The 18,009-nt window shown below is 36.0% G+C and overlaps 2 protein-coding genes across 2 annotated transcripts in view; one reads left to right on the plus strand and one right to left on the minus strand.

Annotated features, from left to right (window-relative positions):
* Nucleotides 1-1,466, minus strand: part of LOC125232208 (cyclin-dependent kinase 14) — a 149,225-nt gene extending 147,759 nt beyond the window's left edge. Inside the window, exon 1 of the mRNA XM_048137842.1 lies at nucleotides 1,268-1,466. Within this exon, the coding sequence (XP_047993799.1) occupies nucleotides 1,268-1,337 (70 nt within the window). The 5' untranslated portion in view covers nucleotides 1,338-1,466. The remainder of the gene's footprint in view (nucleotides 1-1,267) is intronic.
* A 373-nt stretch (nucleotides 1,467-1,839) lies between these two features.
* LOC125232096 (islet cell autoantigen 1) lies at nucleotides 1,840-5,993 on the plus strand. The gene is made up of 4 exons (XM_048137711.1): nucleotides 1,840-2,507; nucleotides 2,652-2,900; nucleotides 3,306-3,545; nucleotides 3,864-5,993. Exons 1-4 carry the CDS (start codon nucleotides 1,938-1,940, stop codon nucleotides 4,080-4,082), a joined length of 1,278 nt encoding a protein of 425 aa, XP_047993668.1. The 5' UTR covers nucleotides 1,840-1,937; the 3' UTR covers nucleotides 4,083-5,993.
* The last annotated feature ends 12,016 nt before the right edge of the window (nucleotides 5,994-18,009 follow it).

Raw genomic sequence — 18,009 nt, forward strand, 5'->3', positions numbered from 1 at the left:
TACATCATAAACATTTTTACATGATAAGCATTTTAAGAACTGCCTAGTCTTAATTGTGTTTTTACATTGTGTGCAAACAATAGGGATTTTTTTCGGTGGCATTTTTTAAGTTTCCTTGTAATCGTTATTGTTTGTCGATTCAATATTATAATTAAGTAGATGTAAGATTTCTGTTTTTATTTCAATGTTATTACGTTAAGTACTCTGAATAAACAATTAAACAGTGTTGAACTTATTGTTGTTAAATTTTCTTGACAAGTATCCTTTATGTATCCAGTTTCCGAACGTACTTATCTATTCTTGCCGTCGTGCGAAACGGAACATGTCCATCTTAATCATAGATATATTTATCATTTTTCCTAATTTCATGTGTAGTTATCAGTCATGTAGACTTGGGCTGTTATGCTGTTAATTAATAAAAAATATATAAGGAATATACCTCACTGCAGAGTTCTAATGATAATTGATATCAATTTACTCATACAAAAACCATTAACCATAATAGGTATCTGTTTTAATAATATTTGTGGTTAATTAATTACTCTATTATTGCTAGCACAAATCTCGTAGCATAGGTATAAATATTGAGCTTTTTGTTAAATAATATTAAAGCAACCAAAAACAACAGAGTTCTAGAGAGGCCTAGGATTCAAATTCACTGGCCACAGGTAGATCCTGCTGTAAATTCATCTAGATATTCTCATCAGTATATAATATAGATAGAGTTCAGCAATTTGTAATAGCTGTTAGAAGAATAAAAAAATATATAATAGATTTACCATTCAAACATTCCTTAATATGAAATAATCAACTATGTTTTTTTTCCTCTGTCTGTACTTGCATTGTAATCTTAACATTTAATTTTAACACACAAGGTTTAAAAGCAGTCAACTTAATTTTTTTTCTCACATGAAATGTTACTATAATACATATCTAGGACACAACTAAAAATGCTATCTAGACTAAGCCAACAATCAAAGCTATATTTTTTACATGTTAATAACGGTTGTTCATCATCACAGTGAAAATTCCAATCAGTATAAATATATTAGTGAGTTGATTTTATGGTTATAACACAATAAAAGTTAATATTACAGAAAGTTTGAATTAGGCACTAAAAAGACAACAAAGGTACCTGCGAAGGAGCCACAAATAATCTGCTTCATACGCCGGAATAAGAACATTTAGAAAAAACAATAATTGCCGATAATAACCGTTGTTTTGCCCGTTACAAAATAGTAAATAGGTATGACAGGAACAAACTTACCTTCTTTGACATTCTTCGAAGATTGGGAAGATGACACTCCGGGTATCGTTTTATCAGTAGCACATTGCATTGTAATGTAGTCCGCTTACTTGTGCTTATTATTAATTCTCACCTAACAAATACAAGCATGTTTTTAACTTATAGTCGAATTTTTATAATATCACTATGCACTCGTACGTCACGCGAAGCGCGGCGGCCATTGCACATTCCGGTTGTAAATATCGCACCACAGATTGTAAAGCTATATGTACCGGAATTTTGTGCACTTGACAGATTGTAATATTGGTAGAGTGCTTTTATTTCATTTTCTCTGGTTAGTCTTTTTTTGTAAGTGCTGTTATTTTGTGGTCTCTCTTTAATAACTGACTTCTTACTAAAGATACCAAAGCCTTTTCTTTTGATTTCAGACTAATTACATCATTACAGACTTAATTCTTCAGGAAGATCAACTAATAAAACAATGTTTAAACAATACTTTGTATCTTTGTACTGTACGACACCAAAATTGGCTTCGATGTCTAATCTGTTTCAGGTGTTTAACATTTGACAGATAGCGGAAAGCTTTAGCATTTTCAGCGATAATTTTCTTTCAGTTACAGTACTCGTATCAAACAATTAATGTATTCAAAGTTTGTTGCCACGCGTTGAGTTTTGATTCAGCTGTATCAAAATGATGCAGCACCAGTATTGGGTAACTAAGAAGACTGTGCTGAAAAAACTAGGAACCAAAGAAGACGAGTGTATAGTTTCATCCGATGCTGAGTTAGATGCGAAATTGGAATTGTTTCGATCAATATCAGATAGTTGTTTGCAATTACAAAGAGTTTTAGACCAATATCAGGAGCGTTTGTGCGTGTTAGCGCAAGAGGAGAACGCTTTAGGGAAGTTTTTGCGTGATTCGGGTAAGAGTAATGACGCGGCTGGTAAACACATGGTATCGGCTGGCAAGGCGATATCGTACTCGGGGCAGCAGCGTCTGTCTGTGAGAGGGCCTTTGTTAAGGTTGTACCATGAAGTGGAGACATTCAGAGGACGCGCAGTGAGTGATATGAGGGCGACTGTGTCTGCTATGGAGAAGGCTCGCATTGAGTATAGAGCTGCATTGAGTTGGATGAAGTCCACGAGCGCCCAGCTAGATCCAGACACGGGACGTGGACTGGACAACTTCAGGAAAGCACAGAGACAAGTTAGAGAGAGCAAGAAGATTTTTGATAAGCTAACACTTGATGTGCTGCAGAAGGTAATAATCTAGACAGCTGTATTATTTTTCAAGCTTGGCCTGGTTACCTGTTATACCTCTTGCATTTCAAGCCCTTTACTTTTTTTTTGGATGCCTATTTTTTTCTAATCACATTTTCATAATTTGCTATATTTTTAATTCCAGATTGATCTTCTAGCTGCAGCTCGTTGCAACATGTTCTCCCACGTCCTAACAAACTACCAAAGCTCATTTTTAACATTTGGTACAAAAGTGTCTCAAACACTCCTGGCAACGGCTGACACAATGGATGCTAAACCTATGTACGAGTTCTGTATACTTAAGGAGTTGTCACAGAACTTAGGAGAGGGGGAAGGGGAACAGAAACCAGAGGAGATAGTACCACAGGATAAGGATCAAATGCTATTTTTCCAGGTAATGACATATCATCCACTTTAGGCATAGTAATAAAAGACTCCACGGCCAATACAGTCACGGCAACTGACATTGTGGACCTGTCAGCAAAAGTTATCTGCTGTGTAAGCTACTTTGTGGATTTACATGTTATTCTATTGAAGTTCAATTCTGTGCCAGGTTACCCGCTGTCTTTTAATGGCAGCTAGCCCTCTGGCTGATGGTTTTGTCATTACTGCTTGACAGCATGAAATTTTAATAAAAAGATGGTTTTTGTGTTAATTACATAAAGTATTAAGCAGTTATCTAAATTCGGAATGTGAAAAAAGTTGATTTTTATGCTAAGTTGTTGCTACATAAACAAGAATTGCATCATTTACAGTAAAAACAATGCAGTTTCTACATAAGCTACATTTTCTATTACAGGACGAATACAAGGATGACAATGACAACAACCGTAAGCCAAAACCCACAGAACCCAAGAATGACGAAGAAGATGTCAAACCTAATGCAGACAAAGTTGAGGCTCCGGATTCGGCTAATCTTATAGATGTGGCGGAGATGGGTGAAGAAAGCGGTATTAGCGCTGATTTGGCAGGGTTGAGGATGGACTGTGGTGATGTGGCTAGCAACTTTGGGATGTTCATGCCTTCGCAGCTGTTACAGGTATTCATTTATTCTTTGTTTCACATACAAAAATCTTAACAAAGGTTAAGAATGTTGCTCAAATGCAATGATGATTTTCGTAGGAGTAAATCATAAACAGGTTGCCTTGGGCTGGTAGGCCTTCGGCTCCCGATCCATTACATTAACAGACTTCATATTCAACTAACTTAAAGAAAATCAAAATCCCTACTACTTATAAAGTGATGTAAGCCACATGAATTAATTTCTTATGATTATAAACAAAATTGATAAAGAAACTTAATAGCAGTGAGTGCTAAAATAAGATAGGTGAACCTTATTTTTTTTTAATCATTCCAGGATATGAATGCAACCAGTTTAATGGAAGAAACCCTTATACCAGTGAATCCTGAAAAAACCCATCCTCCGGAATCTAACGAGCCAAACGCTTCCAAACCAAAAATCAATCCAAAGAAAGAAGACAAAGCCGCTTGGTTCAAGCTCTTTGCAGAACTGGATCCTCTGGCAAACCCGGACAGCCTTCTCGGCTCTAATAACAACCAGAGTCATGCAGCTTAAGTATCTAGAGGTAGGTGACTGAATGGTTTTACTGCATTTGATTTTCTACGCATGGATGGAATAAGATCTGTGCACATACCAAAGCGGAGAAATGTGGCAAAAAGGCCATGGTGCATAGCTAAGTGGACAAACTCTTACGATAGCATATTATCCTTATCATAGAGAACTAATAACATTGTCTCTGTGTTCCTTATTATCTTTCGAATGTGCGCAACAGATCCCCATTGTTTTGCTTTCGATCGGCGTCTGGCGTCTCGTCATTTTGGCTATGCCAGCTAATCAGAGAATAACTTCTTTTATTATGTTTTTTTTTTTTCAAATATGTTACACAGTTGTGTTATATGTTATTAGGCCCCATTTAGACGGTACGAGAACTCGAATACGAGTTTTATTACATTGCGGTATTTGATAGCTGTGCAAAATTAATCTAACCTCAACAGCCCGCAATGTAACTAAAATCGCATGCGAGTTCGCACGCCGTCTAAATCAGGCCTTATGATGCAACTCAGAAAATCGAATGGAATAAAATCATTAAATCATAGGTCCTATATGATTTACGGACTAATATATTATTTAACCATATTGTTTAGGACGCACTTTTACTTTTTGTGTAAACTATTCACTTTATTCGTGACCTTAATTTTAAATATACAGGGTGACTCTTATTGATGTTTAAAATACATGTTTTATTAATTTTAGTTTGTATTAATGTATATAATAACATACACCATTATCATTCTATTTTCTATTAGCTTATTACTTTAATCACTAATATAATTTAAATCACACATGACTGATAATAACGTGGCTACGTACTACGTATTTCCACCACATTATAAATTAAACTATTATTTCATTAGGTTCACTAATATAAAACAACTCTCATAAGAACGCAGATTATTGTGTTTAGTCTGATTTAAATTGGTCCAGTAGACGTAAGGTGACTTTTTGAAAATATTTGTGCGCTGTCCATTTTACTATACCTTTCCAAATAAATACTACTGATATCTAGGCCTCGAGATTTTCCTAGCATAAGAACACAAAACACAACGCTTGTGACTTTCTTCTGATATTTTTGTTTTTCTAAGCGTTAACATTAATTGACGATTGTACTAGAAAAATCTCAAGGTCTACTGACGTCGCATACGATTTGTGATACATTGCGGCATTTGGTCGATGGATTGAATACTTCGCTCCTAACTACGACGGCAATTTATCAACAATCGCATGCCATTCGTTGCATGGTTTGTAGAAGCCTTCTTCAGAAGTTCATAACACAGTTACCTTTTATAATATTAAAACAGACGCTATAGTTTTCTGTGTTATGCAAGAATAACGATTTTTTAACGCACGCGAGATGGTCACAAGACACATTTTTTAATTAGTGATCTACATAGAAATAAATATTGCTTTTTAAAGTACCTAAGTCTTAAGCAGCTCAATTTTCATAAATGGCATTACTAATTATTGTATCATTCGTAGTTTTCTCCAAATCCGTAATTTCAAGACTTGACAATAAGTATTCTTAATCTGTTATTCCTATTCTGTGTCTAGTCAAAATTAGAAACTATGTACTTGATTTGTATAGAAGGCAGATTTTTTGTGGATAGCGCATCATAGTTTGTTACATCAATGCAGATACATTCCTTACTTGGGTAATTGGTATTACTTGTATAAATATTAGTATATTTTAGATGATCTATTCTAAAAACTATCAACGAAATCAATGTCATCAATTACGTATTTTCTATTATTACCTAATTATTGTATGTTTTTGCATATACCTATCCAAAACGTATCCTTGGTCGAGGTATTAACATTCCAATCCATACTTATATTATAAACTAGCTTTAGCCCACGGCTTCGCTCGCGTTAGAAAGAGACAAAAAGTAGCCTATGTCACTCCATCACTTCAACCACAGCTTCAACTATCTCCACTTAAGAGCGCTATGACAAAAAAAGGCGATATATTGTAAAATGCACAATATTTATCGACAAAATTGTACACTTTACTCATACTAAAAGACAGTGAAAGTACTTGTTTCAGTTAGAACATCTTATTAACTGTCGGTTAATTAAAAAACATATGGAAAAAAAAGCTTTTTCAATTAGTAATGATTGTTTTCCTGATGCTCGTTTAGGAAAAACCGCGTGAAGCACAGAATTCGGAGCTCTTATTATCTACAATTTGATAAGCTCACTCTCATAAATGAGGTAAATTTAAGTTCCAAATATCTTGTACTTAAGGCCCATTAAACAATATTTATCATTTAATCCTTTGAAATTGAGAAATTGAAAGTAAAACGAACTCAATTTTGTCTTGAAAATACATTGAAACAAGTGATGATTTCTCCGAAAATCTACATGTTATCGAAGTTATTTTAGTATATAAATAATCTGTACAATCTGCTTAAATTGCTGTTATCCATTTGTCGTTATAATATTATATAATGATTTTTTGCCAATTTTTTGAAAACTAGCCTTCCTGTCGCTATTTGACCGGCGACGGACGCCTGCGATTTCAGTGCCGCGCCGGAGCTCGTATAGGTGAGACGTATGTCACTTCGCTCTCCAAGTTTTGATCGCAAACGTCGAGAATATTTATCGTTGTGTGGGTCGGACGCCTTGTTTATACACGGGCTATCCTCGCATGTGTGTGTGTAAACAGCGACCAACGAATTTGATCCTAGATCCGTAAATATTTGCTTTTGTAATATTTTGTTATGTTTGAATGTTAAAGTATTACAACGTTATGATGATAAATATGTAAAAATTACAATACGGTCAAGATGATAAGACACATCAAGATGGTACTCGGGATCTGATGATGGAGCCAGAAGGTGGTCACCAGTACCAGTGAACCATGTAAGTAAACGACTTCGTGTTTAGGCTCGTTGGGTTCGTCTCAACAAGACCTTTGACAAGAGGTGGTACTCAGGGTCTGATGATGGAGCCAGATGGTGGTCACCAGTACCAATGAACCATATAACTAAACCCAGAGATGGGGAAATCGTAATCGATTCCGGATTACACGATTACTTGATTTTACTTTGTAATCCACTACTGGGTGTCAGATTACTTGTAATGTAATCAAGTGAAACGGTAAATTACCATTAAATGTAAAGGAATCACTAATCATCTATACAATAATTACTATTACCAATAATTCGGAATCATAGTCGATTCAAAATAACTGAAATTATTGACTTGATTACTTTCAGATTACAAATATGTAGTACCTCAGATTGCTGACTGTCACTTTGACACAAAAGTCATCATAGGTGTCGTAAAATAGGTTTTAGGGGGCGCTGATTCCAAAATTAATGACCAATGTGGAATCTGACATTGCTGACTGTCACTTTGACACAAAAGTCGTCATGGGTGTCGTAAATTAGGTTTTAGGGGTGCTGATTCCAAAATTAATGACCAATGTTCAATCTGACGTTGCTGACTGTCACTCTGACACAAAAGTCGTCATGGGTGTCGTAAAATAGGTTTTAGGGTGTGCTGATTCCAAAATTAATGACCAATTTGGAATCTGACATTGCTGACTGTCACTTTGACACAAAAGTCGTCATGGGTCTCGTAAAATAGGTTTTAGGGGTGCTGATTCCAAAATTAATGACCAATGTGGAATCTGACATTGCTGACTGTCACTTTGACACAAAAGTCGTCATGGGTGTCGTAAAATAGGTTTTAGGGGTGCTGATTCCAAAATTAATGACCAATGTTCAATCTGACATTGCTGACTGTCACTTTGACACAAAAGTCGTCATGGGTGTCGTAAAATAGGTTTTAGGGGGTGCTGATTCCAAAATTAATGACCAATGTGGAATCTGACATTGCTGACTGTCACTTTGACACAAAAGTCGTCATGGGTGTCGTAAAATAGGTTTTAGGGGGTGCTGATTCCAAAATTAATGACCAATGTTCAATCTGACGTTGCTGACTGTCACTCTGACACAAAAGTCGTCATGGGTGTCGTAAAATAGGTTTTAGGGGTGCTGATTCCAAAATTAATGACCAATGTGGAATCTGACATTGCTGACTGTCACTTTGACACAAAAGTCGTCATGGGTGTCGTAAAATAGGTTTTAGGGGTGCTGATTCCAAAATTAATGACCAATGTTCAATCTGACATTGCTGACTGTCACTTTGACACAAAAGTCGTCATGGGTGTCGTAAAATAGACCAATGTTCAATCTGACATTTTTAGTCATGGGTGGGGTGCTGATTCCAAAATTAATGACCAATGTTCAATCTGACGTTGCTGACTGTCACTCTGACACAAAAGTCGTCATGGGTGTCGTAAAATAGGTTTTAGGGGTGCTGATTCCAAAATTAATGACCAATTTGGAATCTGACATTGCTGACTGTCACTTTGACACAAAAGTCGTCATGGGTGTCGTAAAATAGGTTTTAGGGGGTGCTGATTCCAAAATTAATGACCAATGTGGAATCTGACATTGCTGACTGTCACTTTGACACAAAAGTTGTCATGGGTGTCGTAAAATAGGTTTTCATGGGTACTGATCTCAATATTAATGATCAATTTGGAATCTGATATTGCTGACTGTCACTTTGACATAAAAGTCGTTATGGGTGTTGTCAAATAGGTTTCCAGGGGTACTGTGCAATGTCAGGTTCCAAATCGGTCATGACTTTTTAAATCATTTCATTAATTTTGGAATCAGTACCCCTAAAACTATTTGACTACACCCATGATTCCTTTTGTGTCAAAATAACAATTAGCACTGTGAGATTCCAAAATAGTTATTAATTTTGGAATCAGCACCCCCGGAAACCTTTTTGACGACACCTATGACGACTTTTGTGTCAAAGTGATAGTCAGCAATGTCAAGATTCCAAATCGGTCATTAATTTTCAAATCAGCACCTCCGTAAACCTATTTGACGACACCCATGACGACTTTTGTGTCAAAGTGACAGTCAGCAATGTTAGATTCCACATTGGTCATTATTTTTGGAATCAGCACTCCCTAAAACCTATTTTACGACACCCATGATGACTTTTGTGTCAAAGTGGCAGTCGGCAATGTTAGATTCCATATTGGTCATTAATTTTGGAATCAGCACCCCCTAAAACCAATTTTACGACACCCATGACGACTTTTGTGTCAAAGTGACAGTCAGCAATGTCAGATTCCACATTGTTCATTAATTTTGGAATCAGCACCCCCGCAAACCTATTTGACGACACCCATGACGACTTTTGTGTCAAAGTGACAGTCAGCAATGTCAGATTTCACATTGGTCATTAATTTTGGAATCAGCACCCCTAAAACCTATTTTACGACACCCATGACGACTTTTGTGTCAAAGTGACAGTCAGCAATGTCAGATTCCAAATCGGTCATTAATTTTTAAATCAGCACACCCGAAAACCTATACTCGTGGTATATGCACTTGAAATGTGAAAGTGAAAATGCTAGAATGACATGTAAACCAAAAACAATTTGAGTGACATAAAGAAGTAAAGTAATAAGCCTGCAATCGAAGTAAAGTGGAATTCAGATTACTTAAGTACTTGATTACCGAGGAATCCATATTACAGGAATCTATATTATACCGATTCCAAAGGAATGGATTACAGAGGTAATCATAATACAGCATTACAGTAATTTTCATATAACAAAAGCAAATATTTGGGATGGGATCTACTTTTATAATTAATTTTTTAAATAAATTTTAACATAATTGATATTATTTTGCGCTACATTCTAGTATTTTCGTACAAAATAATGTTTATTAGAAATCAAAAGTTTATATCGAGATAGTAGATTGTGGTTGTTATCAAAATTCCATAGAAAGGATCAAGATTGTTTTGTCCATTATTGTAGTGCGAGCGAGTGATAAGACGTGCTAGAAAGGGTCGGCATATTGGGCTCGCGCGGCGGGTAAAATACCTAATTTCGCCCGACGCCGAAATGTTATAACGCTCTTAAAAAAATCACGTCAATTCGTCGCTCCGTTTTGCCGTGAAAGACGGACAAACAAACAGACACACAAACACTTTCCCATTTATTTTATATATTATTAGTATGGATGGGAAAATGTGTACAAGTCTGTTTGTTTGTCCGTCTCTCACGGCAAAACGGAGCGACGAATTGACGTGCTTTTTTAGGTGGAGATAGTTGAAGGGATGGAGAGTGACATAGGCTACTTTTTGTCTCTTTCTAACGCGAGCGAAGCCGCGGGCAAAAGCTAGTTAGCTTATAGTTTGATATCGTTACTAGGGATGTTACGAATATTTGCATTCGCATTCGCATATGCGAATGATTCGCATTCTTTTAAACATTTGCATTGACATTCGCATTCGCTTCAAACGATGCGAATGTTTTGCGAATGCGAATGTGTGCAAGTTGCAGCTTGTTCCTCGCCCGCGCCGGCCGCTCCAATTGCTACTTGTCGACTGTCGACTCGCGCATGCGCCGATAGGTCAAATTCGTACGGCGTGAAGTTCGTACTCGGCATTTTGACCAATAGTAAGCATTTTAAATTTTTTACCTAGCGGGTTGTTGGTGATTGCTTGGTTTTTATTTTGGTTTTTTATGAAATTCAGCGATATTCGCATTCGCATTTGCACATTCGCATTCTGAATATTCGCATTCGCATTCGCGAATGTGACACATGCGACATTCGTGACATCCCTAATCGTTACATTTGTATTTTAGACTTAGATAAGTAAGACGCTCTCTTATTTTACCAAACCAAATATGTACACTTACATAACTAGTCACTTTATTGCATTTTGAATCTTGGAATAAAGAATACTTTACCAAAAATCATATTAAAATTATACATATTGTAATATTAAAATACAATGTTGCATGACGAACCGAAGAGGATATCGATGATATATCATTGAATCGTGTTCCAATTTGTTCAATAAATTGATGCAAAGTACCTATTTTCACGAATGTTTAGAAAGATCTGACCATGTTTGTGATAACGTACATTCCCGATATCAGGAACATTTTAGTGATAATTGTCCAAAAAGCGCTATAAAAACTTTTTTGTTTATATTTAGATTTTAAGAAAATATATTTATCCAAAATGTTTTACAAAATTATATTGATGTGTTTTGCACTTATGTTTATTTTATTATACCAAAAGGTACTTAAATATGCTTATGATTACATGATTATAAAATATTATCAATATTGAATGCTTGTTTTGTCACGTATTGTGTAAATGTTACAGCTTTGTTACTTATGTTTTGTGATTTATCTGAAAAAACAAGCTATCTATATCATTAACGTGGTTTCATTTATTTTAGACATATCACATAACTGATATTACCAGGTTGGATAATTTGCACCTAATTCTAGATTTTAGGTCCAGGGTTCCAGGTCAATTTTTTATGAGCTTATAAATTGTCTTAGTTATGTCAGTCATTGGTAAGGTTTCCCCCTAGGGATTCCAATATCTCCGAAGTATTAAAATCATTTTTTTTTATAAAAGATAAAAATTCGTTTATTGCACATAAACACAAAACAATTGTTGAAGGATAAATTTACATCCAATTATTATTATAGTCTATAGCCTAATTATTATTATCACTAAGTTTCCAGAGGTCCCAGCACTAGGCTAGGCCTGTACCGCGGGAGACCGCTATAACGATTAATATGCCAACAAATGAAAAGAAAAACAAATTCAAGCCGTTATACACCTAACTTTTATTATGGGCGTTCTACGAATCTAAAGTATATTTTGTATCCCGTTCCAAAAAACACCCTGTATAACGGCTCAGCCACGACATTGGTCTAAGCGCGACAGCGGTGAGCGGCGGCCATACATTAGAGCGAGACACAGCGATGGGACTTTTCATTCGCACGTATGGCTGCCGCTCACCGCTGTCGCGCTTAGACCAATATCGTGGCTGAGCTGTTAGACCAATGTCGTTGCTGGGCCGTAAGACATTTGTAAGCCAATGACAAATTAACTTAATATGAAAATAGTGTTTAATTTGAAGACGATAAAGAAAGCGGACAACGAGCGGAGCAACAACAATATTAAACACAGGACATAGGTAACGTAGTTAGTAGGTAATCTTATCGGTAGCAATATTTATAGGCCTTTCATACTTGCATGGCCGAAACAAAAGAGAATTATCATTTATCACGGCGATCGAGTGTCGTTTGCGGATACGGATATATACTATAGCGATAACAACTGAAACGACCGATAGGTACTACGAAACATGCGTAGAATCTAGATTTCATACGAATATATCTTATACTTTTAAACGAGCAATTCTTGTATATTTATTTTTTTATATATTTATTTACACTGACGATCTCGGAAACCGCTCTAACGATTTCGCAGAAATTTGTTATGTGGGGGTTTTTGGGGGTGAAAAATCGGTCTAACTTATCCTTAGGTCCCGGAAAACGCGAATTTTCGAGTTTTCATGCGTTTTTCTTCGCGCGCCATCTCGTGTGCAGTAGTTGTACTGTTAAGACAGAATTCTTTCGGTCGATGTAATTACTATTTATTGCAAACACTAGATGGCGACACAGGTCAAGGCTAAAGAATAGAAAATACACTATTTGAGTTTTTGTGGCGAAATGCGCGCCATCTCGTGTGGAGTAGTTGTGTTGTTAAGGCTGAGAATTCTTTCGCTCGATGTAGGTACTATTCATTTTTGAACTAGATGGCGACACATGTCAAGGATACGAAACAGAACCGAGCGAAGCTCGGTTGCCCAGATATTTATTATACTTAAATCATTACAAGGAAAATCGCTGCTCATTGGCAGTAAAACACAACTTTTGATATTGTTTTGCCCCTAGGGTAATATACGAGTTAAGATATACGAAACACTTGGCCCATTTCTAAAAGTTAAAAACCACATTATAAATTAAACTATTATTTCATTAGGTTCACTAATATAAAACAACTCTCATAAGAACGCAGATTATTGTGTTTAGTCTGATTTAAATTGGTCCAGTAGACGTAAGGTGACTTTTTGAAAATATTTGTGCGCTGTCCATTTTACTATACCTTTCCAAATAAATACTACTGATATCTTGGCCTCGAGATTTTCCTAGCACAAGAACACAAAACACAACGCTTGTGACTTTCTTCTGATATTTTTGTTTTTCTAAGCGTTAACATTAATTGACGATTGTACTAGAAAAATCTCAAGGTCTACTGACGTCGCATACGATTTGTGATACATTGCGGCATTTGGTCGATGGATTGAATACTTCGCTCCTAACTACGACGGCAATTTATCAACAATCGCATGCCATTCGTTGCATGGTTTGTAGAAGCCTTCTTCAGAAGTTCATAACACAGTTACCTTTTATAATATTAAAACAGACGCTATAGTTTTCTGTGTTATGCAAGAATAACGATTTTTTAACGCACGCGAGATGGTCACAAGACACATTTTTTAATTAGTGATCTACATAGAAATAAATATTGCTTTTTAAAGTACCTAAGTCTTAAGCAGCTCAATTTTCATAAATGGCATTACTAATTATTGTATCATTCGTAGTTTTCTCCAAATCCGTAATTTCAAGACTTGACAATAAGTATTCTTAATCTGTTATTCCTATTCTGTGTCTAGTCAAAATTAGAAACTATGTACTTGATTTGTATAGAAGGCAGATTTTTTGTGGATAGCGCATCATAGTTTGTTACATCAATGCAGATACATTCCTTACTTGGGTAATTGGTATTACTTGTATAAATATTAGTATATTTTAGATGATCTATTCTAAAAACTATCAACGAAATCAATGTCATCAATTACGTATTTTCTATTATTACCTAATTATTGTATGTTTTTGCATATACCTATCCAAAACGTATCCTTGGTCGAGGTATTAACATTCCAATCCATACTTATATTATAAACTAGCTTTAGCCCACGGCTTCGCTCGCGTTAGAAAGAGACAAAAAGTAGCCTATGTCATGTCACTCCATCACTTCAACTATCTCCACTTAAAAAAATCACGTCAATTCGTCGCTCCGTTTTGCCGTGAAAGACGGACAAACAAACAGACACACAAACACTTTCCCATTTATTTTATATATTATTAGTATGGATGGGAAAATGTGTACAAGTCTGTTTGTTTGTCCGTCTCTCACGGCAAAACGGAGTGACGAATTGACGTGCTTTTTTAGGTGGAGATAGTTGAAGGGATGGAGAGTGACATAGGCTACTTTTTGTCTCTTTCTAACGCGAGCGAAGCCGCGGGCAAAAGCTAGTTAGTTTATAGTTTGATATCGTTACTAGGGATGTTACGAATATTTGCATTCGCATTCGCATATGCGAATGATTCGCATTCTTTTAAACATTTGCATTGACATTCGCATTCGCTTCAAACGATGCGAATGTTTTGCGAATGCGAATGTGTGCAAGTTGCAGCTTGTTCCTCGCCCGCGCCGGCCGCTCCAATTGCTACTTGTCGACTGTCGACTCGCGCATGCGCCGATAGGTCAAATTCGTACGGCGTGAAGTTCGTACTCGGCATTTTGACCAATAGTAAGCATTTTAAATTTTTTACCTAGCGGGTTGTTGGTGATTGCTTGGTTTTTATTTTGGTTTTATGAAATTCAGCGATATTCGCATTCGCATTTGCACATTCGCATTCTGAATATTCGCATTCGCATTCGCGAATGTGACACATGCGACATTCGTGACATCCCTAATCGTTACATTTGTATTTTAGACTTAGATAAGTAAGACGCTCTCTTATTTTACCAAACCAAATATGTACACTTACATAACTAGTCACTTTATTGCATTTTGAATCTTGGAATAAAGAATACTTTACCAAAAATCATATTAAAATTATACATATTGTAATATTAAAATACAATGTTGCATGACGAACCGAGAGGATATCGCTGATATATCATTGAATCGTGTTCCAATTTGTTCAATAAATTGATGCAAAGTACCTATTTTCACGAATGTTTAGAAAGATCTGACCATGTTTGTGATAACGTACATTCCCGATATCAGGAACATTTTAGTGATAATTGTCCAAAAAGCGCTATAAAAACTTTTTTGTTTATATTTAGATTTTAAGAAAATATATTTATCCAAAATGTTTTACAAAATTATATTGATGTGTTTTGCACTTATGTTTATTTTATTATACCAAAAGGTACTTAAATATGCTTATGATTACATGATTATAAAATATTATCAATATTGAATGTTTGTTTTGTCACGTATTGTGTAAATGTTACAGCTTTGTTACTTATGTTTTGTGATTTATCTGAAAAAACAAGCTATCTATATCATTAACGTGGTTTCATTTATTTTAGACATATCACATAACTGATATTACCAGGTTGGATAATTTGCACCTAATTCTAGATTTTAGGTCCAGGGTTCCAGGTCAATTTTTTATGAGCTTATAAATTGTCTTAGTTATGTCAGTCATTGGTAAGGTTTCCCCCTAGGGATTCCAATATCTCCGAAGTATTAAAATCATTTTTTTTTATAAAAGATAAAAATTCGTTTATTGCACATAAACACAAAACAATTGTTGAAGGATAAATTTACATCCAATTATTATTATAGTCTATAGCCTAATTATTATTATCACTAAGTTTCCAGAGGTCCCAGCACTAGGCTAGGCCTGTACCGCGGGAGACCGCTATAACGATTAATATGCCAACAAATGAAAAGAAAAACAAATTCAAGCCGTTATACACCTAACTTTTATTATGGGCGTTCTACGAATCTAAAGTATATTTTGTATCCCGTTCCAAAAAACACCCTGTATAAGACATTTGTAAGCCAATGACAAATTAGAGCGAGACACAGCGATGGGACTTTTCAATACCGCTGTGAAAATAGTGTTTGACCAATTTAAGACATTTGAAGCCAATGACAAATTAACTTAATATGAAAAAGTTTAATTTGAAGACGATAAAGAAAGCGGACAACGAGCGGAGCAACAACAATATTAAACACAGGACATAGGTAACGTAGTTAGTAGGTAATCTTATCGGTAGCAATATTTATAGGCCTTTCATACTTGCATGGCCGAAACAAAAGAGAATTATCATTTATCACGGCGATCGAGTGTCGTTTGCGGATACGGATATATACTATAGCGATAACAACTGAAACGACCGATAGGTACTACGAAACATGCGTAGAATTTCTACGAATATATTTACTTTTAAACGAGCAACTTGTATATTTATTTATTTATATATATTTTATTATAACGATTTCGCAGAAATTTGTTATGTGGGGGTTTTTGGGGGTGAAAAATCGGTCTAACTTATCCTTAGGTAAATCATTACAAGGAAAATCGTTAAGGCTGCTCATTGGCAGATATTTATTATACTTAAATCACAAGGAAAACTGCTCATTGGCAGTAAAACACAACTTTTGATATTATTTTGCCCCTAGGGTAATATACGAGTTAAGATATACGAAACACTTGGCCCATTTCTAAAAGTTAAAGGTTGCCTCTTAAATTTAAGCCCTATATTTTGTTTCCTACATAAAACGTAGTAAACAGAGACCAGAAAATTGCAGACTGGCATTTCCAAAGTTGTTCACTGCAGCGCGAGTCTGTCGAGTACCTACTAGGCCTAGTCTGTGATGTTTAAGTTAGGTACATAAGTAAGTAAAATTTGCAAAATGTCAAACATTCTGTTAAGTAGCGATACGATGAACAAATAAAGCCTGGGTGCGTAGCCGAATGGCACAAACGCTCACGAAACGAAACGGTCGTATGGCCGCTGTACACATATGGCCAACGGTTCCACCAACCCTTTGTGAAACCCCTTGGCCAAGATAAGAGCCGCTGTTTACACATTGGCGAACCAATCACTTGGCATTGGCTCTTCATGAAAGATGGACGTGGAATGGAAAAGTCTAGGAAATTCTAGGTCATAGACGTTGACAGAAAAATTTGATTAAAAAATAATAACCCCGTAGTAAAATTAAATTATTTGAAATATTAACAATTTTTTGAATATTATGATAAGAACATTTATCTTTTTTAGGAAATACATTAAACATTTGCAAGGTTATTTTATTTCCTAAAATCTACACTATTATTGGCATAGACAAACTTATTATTTTCGTAAATATTTCACTACTGTCCTCTCTGACGGCTGACGACCAACTGAATGAAGCGCCAACGTGTAAACGCAGTTGGCCATTGGCGCCAAGATCCTTTGATGTGTGGACAAAAAACCGACACCAATCGGTTGGCCGGCAAGCGCAAGCGCCAACTGCCAACTTACGGCCAAGTAGCCCTCTACACGCTTGGCCAAGGGGGTTGGTGAAACCGTTGGCCATATGTGTACAGGGGCCAGATATCTCTAGCGCTAGTGCGTATTGGCGCGACAGAGCCAGACTAACTTTCGCGGTGTTTCGTTTCGCTTCGCAGGAATACCATTCGGCCACAGCACCTGACCAGAAATACAGGGTGTATTTTGATAGCGGGTCAGTGAGGGCAGATACCACTCACCAGATCCTGTGCTGCTACGCAAAAACGGTCTTAGTAGACCTACCTTTGATTTTAAATTTATGAAAATTGGCGTTTACAGATTTTGGATAAAAACATGGAGGGTGCGAGAAAAACGTCATTTTTTACAAACTTTTTTTGACGCCAATCGATCCCATTACTATCAAGGCACAAAAGCTTGTATGGGACCAAAAAAATCCGACTAGAAATTCCAGAAATCGAGAAAAACTTTTTGACTATACGCGCTATAGGTTTACATTGTGGAATTTCCAGGGATGAACTGTCACCATATACATTTATGAGATTAACAGCGCCCTCTTGGCAATGCTCATATTAGACGGTCAACACTATCTCGGCAAATTTTCTATGGGAATGGAATTAAACCTTCGCCCCTACATTTTCAATCAATTTTTAAGTGTTATGGCTCGACGATGATTCCGCCAACGT

Source organism: Leguminivora glycinivorella, chromosome 12 (assembly GCF_023078275.1).
Source record: "Leguminivora glycinivorella isolate SPB_JAAS2020 chromosome 12, LegGlyc_1.1, whole genome shotgun sequence".
NCBI classification, from domain to species: Eukaryota; Metazoa; Arthropoda; class Insecta; order Lepidoptera; family Tortricidae; genus Leguminivora; species Leguminivora glycinivorella.

Bases quoted from the DNA above. Each gene is read 5' to 3' on its own strand.
- LOC125232096 (XM_048137711.1), top strand. From the start codon at position 1,938: ATGATGCAGCACCAGTATTGGGTAACTAAGAAGACTGTGCTGAAAAAA. The intron at 2,508-2,651 runs GTAATAATCTAG...TTTTAATTCCAG, and splicing joins CACTTGATGTGCTGCAGAAG to ATTGATCTTCTAGCTGCAGC. The intron at 2,901-3,305 runs GTAATGACATAT...TTTCTATTACAG, and splicing joins ATCAAATGCTATTTTTCCAG to GACGAATACAAGGATGACAA.